The 16,462-nt window shown below is 45.2% G+C and overlaps 1 protein-coding gene across 1 annotated transcript; it reads left to right on the plus strand.

The window, feature by feature from the left end:
- The first annotated feature begins 208 nt into the window (after positions 1-208).
- EXOSC2 (exosome component 2) lies at positions 209-12,938 on the plus strand. The gene is made up of 9 exons (XM_069237065.1): positions 209-372; positions 3,149-3,250; positions 3,548-3,593; positions 3,675-3,764; positions 4,377-4,442; positions 4,892-4,960; positions 10,455-10,631; positions 11,379-11,507; positions 12,194-12,938. The coding sequence occupies exons 1-9, from the start codon at positions 251-253 to the stop codon at positions 12,272-12,274; spliced, it is 882 nt and encodes a 293-aa protein (XP_069093166.1). The 5' UTR covers positions 209-250; the 3' UTR covers positions 12,275-12,938.
- The last annotated feature ends 3,524 nt before the right edge of the window (positions 12,939-16,462 follow it).

A 16,462-nucleotide genomic window follows, 5' to 3' on the forward strand; every position in this document is an offset into this window, starting at 1 on the left:
AGTTACTCGGGAGGGCCGGGGCGGTGTCACTGCACACGCTGAACACTTGAGCTGCTGGCGGGAAACCAGCGTCAAAACACAATCACGGCGCACCGGAAGTGACGTCGGGTGAGGCGCGCACCGCTCCAATGCACGTAGCGGCGCGCTGGTAGCCGGGCGCCGACGGAAGTGACGGGCGTGCCTGGAGCCGTCCGCCGGAAGTCAGGCTCCCGCGCGCGCGGTTCGGGACCGCGGTTGTCCGGTGGGCGCCATGGCGGTGGAGGTGCGGCTCCCCGCGGCCCGGCGGAGGGTGCCCGAGGCCCTGGCCGTGGACAGCAGCCGCCACCTGGTGGCGCCCGGGGACACCATCACCACGGACAGCGGCTTCATGAGGTGCGGCCGGGGGAGGTCATATGCTGCGGCAAGGGCGGGCACTGGCAGGAGGCTGCGGGCCCCCCCACGGATGGCCGTGGCTCGGCCTTCCCGTCCCTCACCGGCGTGCTGCTGATTCGGTGGCTCTGCTCCTATCATTATGCGGCGGGGTGGGATTCACCCCCCAACGGGCAGGTCATGTACCCCCTCATCGAGGGGCGCTCACGTGTGACGGTTATGCGGCGCTAATCTGCACAGCAGCGGCGCTGTCCTCGTTGACTTTAGAAGGAATGAAATATTCCCAATACAAACAACTATAGTGTCCCCATCGTCATTGGGGGCCCATCCTCTCCTCCCCCCCCCTGCCGCTGATGTATATTTTGCATTAAGAAATACACCATCTGAGTTGTCCGGGTCCCCATACTATGAAAGCTTCTTTCAGGCTCCTGCCATTCTTGGGCAAAAACATAATGCAGGATTAGCACAGCCTTCCAGGAATCCTCACAGGAGCACAGTCGGGGTTCATGCACCTAAAGCCCAGTTGTACCCCAAAAACGCCGGTGAGGTAACAACCTTCTCTCCATCTCAGACAGGGACACCTTTTCCCATCCTGCTGGTTTGGCTCCTATAAGTGTCCTACACAGACTCCGTGGGATATAGCTCAGTGCTCTTGAGGAGGCAGCCAATTGTGGAGCAGATGCAGTGTTGCCCCCGACTCATATCCTTCTTGGGTCAGCCTGTTCGATGAGTTTTATTCCGTTACTGGAGTCAGAACCAATGGAGCACAAGATAACGGCTGAGGCCACCTGGGTTAGAGAAAGCCTTGTTCACTTTTAGTGAACTACAGTTCTGCCCAGTACTTTAAAACACCTGCAGGTTTGGTAGCTGTTCGTGGTGACTCACTGCATGTCTTCTACTTATTGGTTAAGCAGGAGATTAGAGAGTCCAGCAACTGTTGCTGCCTGTAGCACGATGAAGCCCGGTGCTTCTTTGTCTAGCCTTCAGGCATTCCTGGATCACATCCCTTCTCCCTCATTTGAGTCTTTCGCTAATGGGATCTCATCTTTATGGTGGGAAGGTGTAGAGTTTCTGCCAGGCTTTGCAGTGCACGAATCCCTCAGGTAGTGCTTTTGAGTGCTTCTCCTTTCTCTTCAAAAAGCAGCTGTAAACTTCCAAGCAATTGTAAAACTCCTCACACTCATGCAGTCCAGGTGAACACAGCTAATCTATGGAGTTCATCAGTACGGCGTGAACAGGGATACAAAGAAGGGATTGCTTTTAAGCATATGTTGAGCACAAAGTAGTTGTTTAGGGCGAGGCATAAAAATACATTGATGGTGACTGTCATGTAATTGAATCAGAGAAGGTGGATTTGTAGCCTGAGGGTTGCTTCTTCCGGCGCTTGGAGGCACTGTCCTTCCTGGTACAGGATCTTTGTACGAACTGCATTTTAAGGCGCACGTTTTCATTTTCAGAAGCAGAAATGCAAAACAATTAAAAAAAAAAAAAAAAAAAATTAGAAAAATAGAGTAAAATGTAGTAAACAAAATGACACCAAAATTACATCCTATAAAAGGAACCAGAGATATACATTTCTAAAGTATGTAGGATTAACTCAAGGGAAGGGCCCTGCCCAGGTGTCATCAAACATTTGCCTGTGACCAAGGAGGCCTCTATGTAGTGCCCCCCAAGCGTTATATGTAAAACTCTAGGAGACCTGTCAAGCAGGGTTTGACGTTCAAGTAGAATTTAAGACTGTAAATTCTGCCAGACCTATCCTGCACATTCTGTCTGGTTTAGAGAGGTCATTTCTGCTGATTCAGGTCAGTCTGTTGTTTACCCCTGGGAGACATTTCACACCACTCCACACTTTTTCAAATGCTAATTACTGACTGGCAGAAGTGAGAGAGCAAATTGAAATGGGCTTCAAGGGGCTTTGGGCAGGGAGAAGATACATTTCTGAACGTGACCTTTCCTTAATATTTATCAAAAATCCAGCTTCACCATTGAGTTGGATTTTTCATAACTAATAAAATTAGTTTAATCATTTTTCAAGCTGTTTCCTAATCAAAATTAGCATTGTTAATTGTAATAATGTCACTCAAAGTTTTTCTATGAAAAAGCCAGCCTTGCTACCTTGAAAATAGCTTTTGAGGCCTTTTCACTTTAATGTCACGTTTAACATAAAATTCCCCCATGTCTTACTTTTAAATACTACATACCCCCCATTGTGGGCAAAATTGCCAACATAGGAATGACATACATATTTAAAAGGAATGTTTTGACCTGTCAAAAGAGGTTGTTTTGACAGGTTGAATTTGTAGTTTAAAACTGTAACCACCAGGCTACACTGCAGTCATGTTTGCAGTGTCACTGACATTGGTGGCACAACGGGTGCTGCAGTACATTTGTGGTACTAAACTTACTAGCAATTGGTTCACTTTGTAGCATATACTAGGCAATTTAAGGTAGGTTAAATGTGCCAATTTCACCATGTTGCAAAGGGGAGCACAGTGCAGGCCTTTTATCACTGGTAAGCGTGTGTAAAGTGCTCGGAGTTCTACAGTCTGCAGAAATTAAAGGCCCAGCAAAAGGCTTAAAATCTGGGGTGACTGTGCAGGAAGGGCACATTTCCCACACAGAGGCTTCCCTCCCTGATTATTGCAAACTCTGCTGCATTCCACAACTAGTTGACTTTAGGTACTCCAGAGACCCTTTGATTCAGGGTACCAATTGTCACTTTCTTCTTCACACAAAGTTCTTCGTGGTTTTATAATCTACTCTTTTCTTTTCGCAGAGGTCATGGGACTTACATGGAAGATGAAAAGCTCCTCGCTTCAGTCGCTGGTGTAGTGGAGAGAGTCAATAAGCTTATTTGTGTCCGAGCATTAAAGACGAGGTGAGGTTTAGTTGTATTAAACAAAGGGCCCATAGAATACATTAGTGGAAAAATACTTACCCATTATTGTATCATCCCCAGTTCAAAGCCACCCACTTCACTTGAAATCATTGATGATAAAAGACTGAAATAAAGAAAACATCGGCATAGACACAGTCATCAAGGCACACATCATTCCTTTAGGAGCATCAGTTCAGGCTTAAGGCATCTTCTTTCATCTTGAAGTTGCAAACAATCATGGACAAGAAAGCTGCTTGAATTTTGTAAACCATATCTTCCTTTGGTCTTTTCTCTTAGATACAATGGTGAGGTTGGCGATATTGTGGTGGGGAGAATCACAGAGGTAAGAAACTTCCTGGGTCTGCCTTCTTTTTCAGTGAACTCAAGTTAGAACTGATCACATCCTCTGACTGTCTCTGCACAGGTGCAGCAGAAGAGGTGGAAAGTAGAGACCAACTCCAGGCTAGATTCTGTGTTGCTGCTGTCAGCTGTGAACCTTCCAGGAGGTGAGCTGGTGAGTATGAGCCAGGCCATCGCCTCATAATTGGGGGGTTTTCAGCCTATGAGGATGTTGGGCCTATATAGGCTGGGGTGCTTTTCCTGGTGCTGGTTGTGCTTGTTTCCCACTTGGATAGGTCGAACTTTGTTTAAACAGCTTTGGGAAACTTATGTTATGAGGTGCAGACGGAGATCCTTTCTCAGGAAGGCTGAGTGAGTGGGTCTCTTGAAGGTGTAAGAGGCCACACTTGGAGATAACGTTTGGAGTTGAATGTAGTATCATTTGGCGGCACAAGTCATGCTTAATCAATCCTGCCTGTTCGTACCTTAAAGTTAATGCAATGAGCAGACAGAAAGATAGGCTGTTAATTGAATACCAAACTCGCCAACAACTGAATGGCGAAAACGCCAGGTTGATGCGAATGTCCCTTTTTGGCAGAAGTGAGGTATTTTGCCGTGCAACTGTTCCCTTTTTTATTTTTTCTGTTGATAGAATGAGTCTTCCTTTCTTAGCAAGTTCCTACGTGATTAAATTAGCAAGTAACCTGTTCAGTGCAGCAGGGACTATTCTTTGGTTGCTGTGTAAAGTCAACCATCCCTCTCTAAGAATTATTTTCCTTCTCTTCAGAGGCGGCGATCAGCAGAGGACGAGCTGGCAATGAGGGATTACCTCCAGGAAGGGGACTTGATCAGTGTATCCTTTTGTCCGCTGAAAGCGGGGTGGCGCAGGTAAGGCGCCTGCCTGGTTTAGCAAAGGCACAGTGTTGGAGCAGCTGAGATGCTTTTTATCATTGAAACCGAGGGCCTGTGTGGGCAGCGGTTCTAGATTGAAGCTGGTCTGCTGCAGGTCTCTAGTGGGCTGGAGAATTTCTGCACATTTGGGGTTGAAAGTCACATGCTGATGGTGTGTGGAGAGCTGTGTAAAAGAAAAGGCAGGATTCTTAGAGCTGTGTATTAGCGAATGGTGCTGTGTGTGGGGTATACTGGCGGCAGGTTGCTAAGTGCTGTATGTATTGCATGTTTGAGCAATTGCTGTAGTGTTGTGATTGGAAAACATATTCTGCAGTGTTGTTCAGGCTGTTTTAAGGAGCTGTACAAAGAAGTAACATATCATTACCCAGTTTCTTTAACTATCCACACCAGGCAGAGGTCCAGGCCGTGTTTTCTGATGGAGCGCTTTCCATGCACACACGCAGTCTCAAATATGGCAAGGTAAGAGGGTTGGTCCACTACCAGCTGTCCAAGACGATAATTTGCAGCCGAATGCACCAAGCCTTCTATTAAGCTGTGGTTTGGGGTGTTCGGGGCGTGGAGGACATTCTGTGGTGACCTGCAAATCTTGTTTTCCGTTTCCTACAGCACAAGACGATGAGAGTGCCCGTCTGAAAGCATAGACACAGTTTTGGTTAATTGCATGGCCTTTTTTGAACAGTCCGCTTTTCTTGAGTGTCCCGTATACTTCCTGTTTTGTATACTTGCTTGGCATGGATGTATTCAGCAGGTGTGAACTCAAAGATGCTGGAGAGAGTTAGCATTGGTACCAGTTGTTAGATGCAGCATGGGAGAAAGATGACTAGTGGGGAGTAACTTGAAGCCCTAACAGAAGAGGTGTGTTTTAGGATGCTAAGGGATTAAACAGTTATGTGGCACTGCTGGAGTTTTAAAAACAAAAAGTTCCAAGGTAGGGCTCATGCATGAGATAGATTATGGGTGCCAGTGGTGTGTGTACAACAAAAGTGGTGAAAGAAATCTGTAAAAGCTGCACATCTCTGCTAGAACCCCAAATTTCTTCTACAGATGCAGAAGAGTGGGCCTGCATTCTGTTCTGAGAACGCAAAGCACGTGAATGAATGAATGATGGGGTTTATAGAGCACAGCAGCTGCTGCGCCCGGAGTGTCCTGGTGCTAGTTGCCTAAAATGACCAGAATCTAACAAAACCCCTTATGGACCCAAGGATTCCAGAAGGACCAGTAGGAGGCCAGGAACAGTATCAATATCATATCTCTTTAAAGAGATGGGTCTTCAGGCAGGCCAGACGGGAGTTCCACAGCTTGGGAGCCAGGAAAGAGGAGGATTGGCCTTCTGCTATTCATTTCTGTATCTTAGGGACATACAAGTTTTGGTGCGTTGACCACAGGTTTCTGAGTGGTTGCTGCTTTTTGAACTTGTTTTGAGTATACAACAGACCTTTCTGTTGCGGCGCTGTAGATGTAAATAGAAAGGATTTAAATCTTATTCTTTGACTAATAGGTAGCCAATATAGTGTTTTAGACCCTTCCGGATTGAGTGCCATCAAGGAATGTTCAGCACCAACCGTGCCGCAGCATTCTGTGCATGCTGCGCTCTGCTTATCAGCTCGTGGGGGACTTGAGGAGCAGGAGGTTTGCATAATCCAGCCTTGATGTGACCAGGCCATGAACGATGTCTTTTCCTGTGTTTTCAGGCACAAACTTGAGCGTCTTTTTCAAAGCTTTCAACGATATAAAACAGACTTTTTATTGGAACCTGCCAAATTCTGAATGTTACTGGAATCTTGTGGGGGGACTGCGGGGAGTGTGCCCCTGTTAGAAATAGGGTTTCTGGTTGGCTCAGGTATGCACCTCAGCCAGGCAGAACCCACCACTTTAGTCAGGGTGAGGGTGCTACACACTCAAGATAACCTCTGCTTACCCTCTTGGTAGCTTGGCACGAGCAGTCAGGCTTATCCCAGAAGTAATGCACAAAGCGTTTGCACAACACTCACAAACAACACTAGTGACACAATAAATACACCAACAATAAGCTATATAAAAACAAATTGTATTGCATAAAACATCATTAGACAAAACACAACATTATCCGTTACTATTACTCTGAGAAAGTAAGCAGTAGTCAGGTAAACACATAGTTTGCTACTATTCTGTAATACAAGCAGTAGTCAGGTCCTCATTATCACTGAAAATGCACATATCATACTAAACACCCTATCAGCAATGCCATGCACATCACCATGAATGCACATATCATGAAAACTTTATCATAGGGCACAGATCTAATAAAACATTACCGAAGAAACGTTACGGTGCACATGTCATCTGGCCCCTGAAGCAGCATTCTGTGACCTGTCTCTAGAGAGCACAACATACATCCATGTTAGAACCTAATAATGCAGCACGTAATGGCTTCAGGAATTGCCCCCACAAGTAAGGTCAACACGTCGATCTTGCGCGACCGCGCCTCTATTAGAGGTCTTGTGGTAGTTGTCCCTAGCTTTTGTCAGTGGGCCATTTGCCCAACTACAGCCAGGTTTATGGTAATAATAAAAAAAACAAGCATATGCAGTGGGACTCGTGTTTGCTCGAGTTAGAGCTATCAGCGATGTAAATTCCTAACTGGACTTTTCTTGCCACATAAATTGAAAATGAAAAGTAAAACAGTTGACATAAGCAAGCCGATTCAAAGCACCACTGCCACCATGAGCGCGAAGGAGAAACACAATAGGAAAAAGAAGTTCACTCGCAGTCAAACGTATCGGCAAAAGTGCAATTATCCATGCAACAGGGTCATTGGCCAAGGCAGTAACAAAACTGCCCCAATGAGGGACAAATGTAAAGCATTTACCAATGATGATAAAGGATTTTTGAAAGGCAAGCCCATGAACAAGTGATAGTGATGGGTGTGCGGTGGGCGTGGTTAAAAGCCCACAGATAGATTACAATCGGCCAGAGCGCTTGCGCTCGACCTAAAAAAGGACTTGGTGGGCGCGGGACCTCCTGAGGTTTCCTCCCTGTCCTATAAGCCTCTGGCAGGTGCCCCCGAAGGTATGTCACCAGGTGGGGGGGCGCGCAGACCCTCCAGTTCACGATCACTCCTGCAGGGACCACATGCTTCCGGGCGGACAAAGCCTAAGCAGCCGCCGGGGCCACTGACGGTTCCTCAGTACGTCTTCTCCTAGGGTCACGCGCCCGACTCACGGAGGCTCCGGGGGCACGTTGGTGGGGCCCCCTCCTCTCGCTCACATACGCCGGGGAACCGGCTCACACTCTCCCTGCAGCCTGAGTCGCAGCGGTGAAGGGCAACTAAAATGGATGCCTGCTTGTGCCCCAGTGGCACTGGAAGGCGCACACTGGTAGGCAGTGTGATTTCCATCCTCCCCCAAGCTACTCCTCGTGGGGGGAGGGGCTCAAACGAAGCACTATGAAAGAGCACCTGAAACGGCCAAACCCTTTCCGAGAAGCGCGCGGATCGCGCTGTGGAGGACGAGGACAATAAGGAGCAGTGCTCACCAAAACTCCAGCAGGAGAAAATTCCAGCACTCACCAGGTGCTATAACTGCAGGGCCTGGGGCAGCATTTGCATCGGAGGGAATCCTCTGCGGACCCCTGGGAGATCACTGGGGCCCCAAGAGAGGGTGAGGGCAGACCAGCACAAGAGGGTCCTGACAGTCCAGTGGCACTCCTCCTGATGACCTAGCAGGCCACAAGTCATCACAGCAAGCATGTTACTCCTATTGGTGGTCACAGCCCCTTACAGCAGCATCTGGGTACAAGTTCACGCAGTGTCTAAAAATGTAGGGGGCAGCCAGGCCTGTGTACTAATACTCCTTTTGCGCAGCTTCCACAAAAGGGGTGAGTGGGTTCCAACCAGCACTAACCGGTTCCAGGAATGTCCCCTTTCTCCTCCAGCACTGGCTCCAGGCATCAGTAGGGGCTAAACAAGCTCTGTGTGAGGCCAGGGCAGAGCTTTTTCAGATGCAGGTGTGCCCTGTCTCTACCTCTCCCAGCCAAGGAAGACGATTCAGTATGCAGATGCACTCTTGTGACACCTCCACCCCCCGCCATGTACAGACTTTCTGAAAAGTATGCGCAAAGCCCAGCTGTTACTCTACGCCAGACGTGGATTGTAGTCAAGCTGCAAAACACCAGTCACAAGCACAGAGAAATGCTCACGTTCTAAAAGGGGCATTTCTATAATGGCAATAACAAATCCACCTACATGCTAGCATTTCTAACTACCATTCCAACCATATGAAACATGCCCACGCCACCCCTCATAAATCAGACAATACCACTTAGACATATGTTTGCCCATTTCCAATGCAATCTTATGAGAGGAGCAGCGCTCACAGTAGTGAGAAACTAAATAGGCTGTTTGTCACTACCCGGACATGTAGTACATAAAGACCTATGTCCTACCTTTTACCTACACAGCATCCTGCCCTTAGGGCTAGCTACGGCCTATCTTATAGGTGATTTATATGTAGTAATAGGGGGGTGTTAGGCCTGGGAAATAAATTTAGATGCCAGGGCCCTGTGGCAGCAAACTGTTCATGCATGTCCTGCGCTAGCAGGCCTGAGACAGGTTTGAAAGGCTCCTTCTGTGGGTGGCGTAAGCAGCGCTGCAGGCCCACTAGTAGCATTTAATTTACAGGCCCTGGGTATAATGATATCACTGTACAAGGGAATTACAGGTAAATTAAATGTCCCAATCGGATATAAGCCAATCATACCAGGTTTAGAAGGGAAAGCACATGCACTTTAGCACTGATCAGCAGTGATAACATGCTAAGAGTCCTAAAGCCAACAAAAAAAGTCTGAAAAAATAGGAGTAGGAAGGCAAAAACTTTGGGGATGACCCAGTAAAAAGGGCTAGGTCCAACAGCCCCTCTGAGGCCTGTGCGTATTTTTTTTTCTTTCTGGGAATTCTCTGCATAGTTCCAGTTGTTCCTCTGTTATGCTTTCAGTCTTTGTTAGACATATGTAAACCCATTGTCGATGGAACACTTACAGCTGTGCATGGAGGAAACTGCCATTGTCACGAGGTCCACTGTTCCACCAGGATCTGGGACTAAGGGGTTGAGAATGCAAAACATTTACCCCGGGGTGGCATATTAACTGGTATAGTGAGATTGTTGAGGTAGCCTTGCCTGAATTGAATTGCCCCTTAGTTGAACATAGGGTTGCCTGAAGTCAGCTGAGAGAGGTGTTTGGTGGAGTTGGGGCTTGCCAACAGCGAGTCCAGAGAGAAGGAAGCTGAACCGCGCCGCACTCTGCCATAGTAAACTCGATCCTGTTGGTCCTTGAACACGTCACCCAGAGTTCTGCTCTTCCGCAGTGGACTCCGTGCATTCGTTCCTTGGTCTCTCCCAGGGAACACTCCTATCCAGTGTCACACTCTCCTACAGTAGATGATTCCTTAGACTTGCTAAGCTTGTTCTTCAACTATAAAACTTTGTGTCCTCAGGTTGAAACATTAGGGTGAGAGAAACCTCCAGGGTCTGAGGAGAGTGAGAGGGTGAGATTGTCTATTAATTGGAGAGAAAATAAGTGTTTCTGATGTATTGTTTCCTAGTGACCTGGTTGGCTTGGTGCATTTAAGTATTTTTAATTGTAGTAAAAACCACTTGTATCTTAATACAGTAGACTTCATGAATGTTCTGGGATATGAGAACTTGCATCCGGTGTTCATTTGTGCCAGAGGATGCATATTATGCAGCATCACTTAGTCTCTCATCCCTCTTTGTCTCCTTATTTCTTATCTTATTCTCTTTCCGTCTTTTTTTCCTTCTTTCCTTCTCTCCTTTGACATCTTTATTTTTTCCTTGTCCTAATTTTTTTTCCTCCTGTCCCTCTCCTCTGCTTCTTGCCTTTTCTGCACTCCCCCTGGGTTCTGAGAGTCCTGTTTCGCTCCCAAGGCCCGCTAAGTACTGTCACCCTCATGTTTCAGCTGGGCCAGGGGTTGCTGGTGCAGGTTTCTCCCTCCCTGGTGAAACGACGCAAGACTCACTTTCATAACCTGCCATGCGGGGCATCCGTGATCCTCGGCAACAACGGCTTCGTTTGGATCTACCCCACTCCCGAGCAGACGGAGGAGGAGGCCGGAGGGTTTGTCACGAACCTGGAGGTGAGATGGAGCTATGTTTAGAACCTGGCTGTTTTAATATAGTGGCTGCACTCTCTACATGGGTCTAGTGCCGGGAAACACTCTGGGGTAGCTGTATGCTTTATTAAACACATAATAAATGGTTTTAGTGATGATTGATCTGTTGTTGAATTCATCGCTTTGTTATCCTGGCTGGTGGGTGTGTTCCTGTCCTCTGGGAACCTTTGCCTACTGCTCATTTTTCAATTCAGGGGCTGCTGGACCTTAGATACAGCCTTTCCCTATTGCCTTCTGATTTTCCTTCCTTGGTCCAATCCGCTCATAACATCATTCCTGTTCTGTCTTCTTAACTCTATTCAGGCACTTTTTTTCGTTTTTCCATTTTCTTGCTTGCAGTCACTTGCTACATCAATTGGAGTTGCCCTGACCATCCCGGAAGCTAAACAGTGTTTGAGCTGAGTGCGCTGCTTGCTTGTTGTCTGCTACTCTTTCCAGAACTTGGGGCCTGATTTAGACATTGTCGGACAAGTTACTCTCTCACAACGGTGATGGATATCCCGTCCGCCAAAATGTAAATTCCACAGGATATAATCAAATTTATATTGCAGCGGATGGGAAATCCATCACAGTTGTGACAGAGTAAATCATCCGCCAAGATCTAAATCAGGCCCTTGGTGTTTGCTCTTGAAAACACAAATCCTATGCAGGCTTTTGTTCAGCATCCCCTCCTTGCTCGTTCCTTACCTTTGCTGTCTCATTCTTTTACAGCCGATTCCCCTCTCTGATAGGGAAGTGATCTCACGCCTAAGAAACTGCATTTTGGCTCTGTCATCTCAGAAGATGATGCTGTATGACACAAGCATCCTGTACTGCTATGAGGCTTCCTTGCCTCACCAGGTAAGGTCTGGTACACAGATCACCGTTCATTCCACAGTGCTGTGGCTTAAGCCTGGTGGGGGGCTTAAATTCTGTACCTCCCACAGTAACTCCTCAACTTTGTGCTTAAGCTTAAATAATGCATTTCTTCAGTGCATGTTTACAAAGGTTGCCTGTTGTTTCTAACAGTGCCAAGAGCCTGTGCTTGAAAGTGTGCATATGATGCCAACATTCCTAACAGTGTTTGTGAAGTGTAGCCGTGCCTCAGTGCTGGATTGTAACCTGTCTGTGATTTAACACCCACAATGGCCCCTCACTGTAACCAGTGTTTGGGTTGGAAGAATGACTAAATTCTGTAACCGTGCTGCAGTATTCTTTCTTCACATTTCGTCTTTGTTGTAAAAATAGCATTTTTGATTTGCAGCAAAATTACTCTTTATAGAAAAAATATCACAGTGCAAAAATGTTTGAATTGTAACTGGGATACCTAGCGGATGTCCATGCGGCTTACAAATGGCAGTTACCAAAACTTAGTATGGTGACAGTGCTTATCTGTCTATTGTAATAATGCTTCACTGTGCACCAAGTTTGTCCATAGCACCAGACTTATGAAACAGAACTTCAACATGCAACACCAGTCCTTGGTGTATTATTTACTTCAGATTCAATCCTCTGTACTCCCCGCTCATTTGTCCCCATTTCTGTAGATCAAGGATCTGTTGAAGCCTGAGGTTATGGAAGAGATTGTGATGGAAACGAGGCAGCGACTCATAGACCAGGAAGGATAGATTTGGAACTCCGAAGGAAGGACCTGAAAATTGAGTCTGGCAGCGACAGTGGTCAGTCTAGCAGATAGGGATCCGCAACTCACTTGTGGTTCTGCTCACACTTGAGGAGTCCATCCTGGTTCTCAATTGGGTGGTGATGTAACTATAAGAACCTCCTGCCCTTGGGCACGTTTATTTAGACCTGTCTGTGAAACAAAGGCCTGCTAGATAAGGAACAGTGACATTCCAATAGTTTCTTGTGGGACACCGTACACAGTGTAAAGCAGTAAAGAACACCACTGCTATCAAATGATGGGCTCGCTACTCTTGCAAAGACTGTACGGCTATAAAGACACACGTATCCAAGAGTTTTTGAGCAGAGTCTGCATCTGGGCGAGTTACGAAGTTTTATCTTTGTTATGTTGGCATAAACCTGTTAAAGTACTTACAGCTCTTTGTGAGCCACTGTAGAAATGTTTTTGAAGTGTTTACATTTTGCTTCTCTGCACTCCCAGCAGAAACTGCTAAATAAATGTATAGTTTATTGCTGTAACATTTCCACTGGTAATATAAATGCGCTTGATATAATTTCAGTTGCTGAGTTTTTCAAATAGCTCTACAGCTCTCTCATTGACAGATCTTGCAGTTGTGATAAATAAAATATTTTCCTTAAAAAAAAAAAAAAGTGCATTTCCTTTTTTAAATCTACAGAACACATAACTAGAGAGATGTAAAAGAATGATGACCATTGCATGTCAAATATTGTGGCTGTTTCACTGCTTCCCAAATGACATGCAAGTCTGGAGTTTGCAAGTAAAATAGGAATTCTCAATGATTACGGCTCTGACAAATCGTAGCAAAAATTGGCCTGTCTTGTGTCTAGATGTTCAAGTGATGATATGGGTGCACCTGTTCTGTATGAAAGCTTGTTGTCACTGTAATTTAGCACCTGATTCCAACTTGCCAAGAAATTTCAGTATTGGATCATGTCTGAAACTTGATGTCAAGGAGCAACTCAGATATACAGTGCATGTGTTTTTCTTAGTTGATGTAGTTCCTTTTAAGTGTCTCTAATACTAGTGTCCCCTTGGACCATGGTAATGATGAGTGGGTTGTAGCTACCACGAATATCTCAAACGTTAACATGTTTTGTGACATTCACTTTGTAGTGGACTTCGACGGTATCAAAAGTAAGAAAGAAAAAATGTATATCTCTGCAGAGCTCGAAAAATCTACTCAACCAGTCGCTATGGGCGCGTCATATTTTATGAGGTTGAGCTATTTTTAGAACCTACTCACCCCTTCTGGCGAGTGGACAAACAGGTGTTCTTTTCAGTGAGAAAGTGAAAAAGCAATAAAGATGCCTTTAAATCTTATTCTGGTTATATTTGCTGTGTGTTCAGAGACAGAGGTCAAAAGTCAGTTTGTCTTCTTGCAATGCAAATACTTTTCCTTATGACTGCAGAGTTCAGGATTTTGTAAGGTGAACTATCTGACCTGTGTGAAATGAAAGGCTGATGGTATCCGGTTTTCCTAACACACAACATTTATATAACTACCTCAACTTTACAAAAATTTCAAAATATGTTTAGGTATGTGTGAAAGACATTTTTTGTACTTCTGTGTGATTTAAAAAATATATATTTTAATAGGATGGAAAAAAGTCAGAACACTTTACTTGGTGATGTGTAAATGATAAATATGTTTTCTGAAACCTAATTTTCTCAGATTATAGTTAATACACTAAATAGTTTTATCAATAAAGCTGCAAGTTAGTGGGAAGGTTTTTGGGCATTTACAGACTGAAAATGACAGTGCGCTACCACATCATGCTTTAGTAATACACTTATTAAAAGTGAGTTTTTAAACATAAACTGAGAAACACTCCTGCCCTGATGGCAAAGCTATTAGTAAACTAAGAGGTAAGTCATGCATGGATCAGGTGTACCCTATATGCAGGCTAGATTTATTATACATGGAGCAAACATTTAGTGTATTCAATCAAACAAAAGAGGATATATATATATTTTTTTTTTACAAAAGAAATACTAAACTCATATTTGAAGGTGCACTCGTGTGGGACATGAAGAAAAAGGCAACTGTAAAATACTATATTTGCCTACGATCACACAATATGAGACCCGTTTCCAGTCAAGTACATTCCAGTTAGGTTGAGTAGATTATTCAAGCTACTCGACCTGCAGGTCTAGTAAAATGTTTATGATTTTTCTCAGGACAGTAGTACACAACCGGAATAATATTGAGAGAACAATATAAACTTACTTTATATTTTAATACAATTAAGTCCATTCAGAGCAAGTGAAATCTGATCATAACGTGACTGAAACCTAACCAGATGGACTCATTACATCTTATGTTACGATCTGATTTGACTGTTTCTGATCTGAGATAATTGTATTAAAATATAAAATGTTTATTTTATTTTGATTATATCATCTCATTCGCCCAGAAGATATGACCATGGTTTGTAAATTTTTGTGAGATTTGAATTAATGGGTTTCGGTAAGGTCTTCCTTTAGTTTCCACAAACAGTTGGCCCTGTTTTAGCAAAGGTTTTGAGGGTGAGCGTGAGAGCAAGTGGGAGGTGTTAGAGAGGTGAATTCAAACTTCTTTTCAAAGAGAAGCTGAAAAGCATCAAATGAGTGTTGCCAGCGTTTGAAGGTGTACTGGAGAAAAGCTGGGTAAATTACGCTCGCACAATTCAAATGCGATGACAGCAGGTACTGGCGATGGAGACTCATTAAAGGTGTATGCATTTATTGTTTGAGCTTTGGAAAGAAAAAAACATTTCGGATACAGCTGAGATTTGCTCGCAAAATGTCAGCTTTGAATTGACTTAACGTTGCAAAATTTTGACTACTTGGATAGATGGAGGACGTTGGGCCTAGGACGACATCTATCTTCGTGGTTTCCAGAGGAGTACTTTTACATGCGAGCAGTTATGGATTACGTCAGATTCAAATTCAGAAAACTGGGTTTGTCAACTTCCCAAACCCTTGTTTTATTTTGAGAGTTAAAAATAGTACCGCTGATGTCAGTGTGACTGAGAATGTAAATTCCAGATGATAGCTGTAATATAGCTACAGGCCTGAGACCGTAATCAGAAATCTGGTAGTTTCCATCGTACAAGTGTTGAGGAAAACTTTGATGCAAGTTTTGAAACAGATTTAATCAGGGAAGAGACCTAGAACTCATATCAGCTCAGAACTCTTATCCACCCACTGACGTCACAATGGTAGGGGAGAAAAAATTGATGATAGGATACGTAGGGGCAGCAGATAGTTCAGAAGGATCGGTGTCCTACTGTAGGAAAGTACCATCTTGCCTGGCATGTTACCCCCATATTTCACTGTATGTATGTTGTTTTAGTCCATGTGTCACTGGGACCCTGCCAGACAGGACCCCAGTGCCCTGTATGTGCCCTGTATGTGTTCCCTGTGTGATGCCTAACTGTCTCACTGAGGCTCTGCTAACCAGAACCTCAGTGGTTATGCTCTCTCTGCTTTCCAAATTGTCACTAACAGGCTAGTGACCAGTTTCACCAATTCACATTGGCATACTGGAACACCCTTATAATTCCCTTGTATATGGTACTGAGGTACTCAGGGTATTGGGGTTCCAGGAGATCCCTATGGGCTGCAGCATTTGTTTTGCCACCCATAGGGAGCTCTGACAATTCTTACACAGGCCTGCCACTGCAGCCTGAGTGAAATAATGCCCACATTATTTCACAGCCATTTTACACTGCACATAAGTAACTTATAAGTCACCTATATGTCTAACCTTCACCTGATGAAGGTTGGGTGCAAAGTTACTTAGTGTGTGGGCACCCTGGCACTAGCCAAGGTGCCCCCACATTGTTCAGGGCAATTTCCCCGGACTTTGTGAGTGCGGGGACACCATTACACGCGTGCCCTACACATAGGTCACTACCTATGTGTAGCGTCACAATGGTAACTCCGAACATGGCCATGTAACATGTCTAAGATCATGGAATTGTCACCCCAATACCGTTCTGGTATTGGGGAGACAATTCCATGATTCCCCCGGGTCTCTAGCACAGAACCCGGGTACTGCCAAACTGCCTTTTCGGGGTTTTCACTACAGCTGCTGCCAACCCCTCAGGCAGGTTTCTGCCCCCTGGGGTCCAGGCAGCCCTGGCCCAGGAAGGCAGAACAAAGGACTTCC

The sequence above is a fragment of the Pleurodeles waltl genome, chromosome 6 (genome assembly GCF_031143425.1).
Source record: "Pleurodeles waltl isolate 20211129_DDA chromosome 6, aPleWal1.hap1.20221129, whole genome shotgun sequence".
In the NCBI taxonomy this organism is placed as follows: Eukaryota; Metazoa; Chordata; class Amphibia; order Caudata; family Salamandridae; genus Pleurodeles; species Pleurodeles waltl.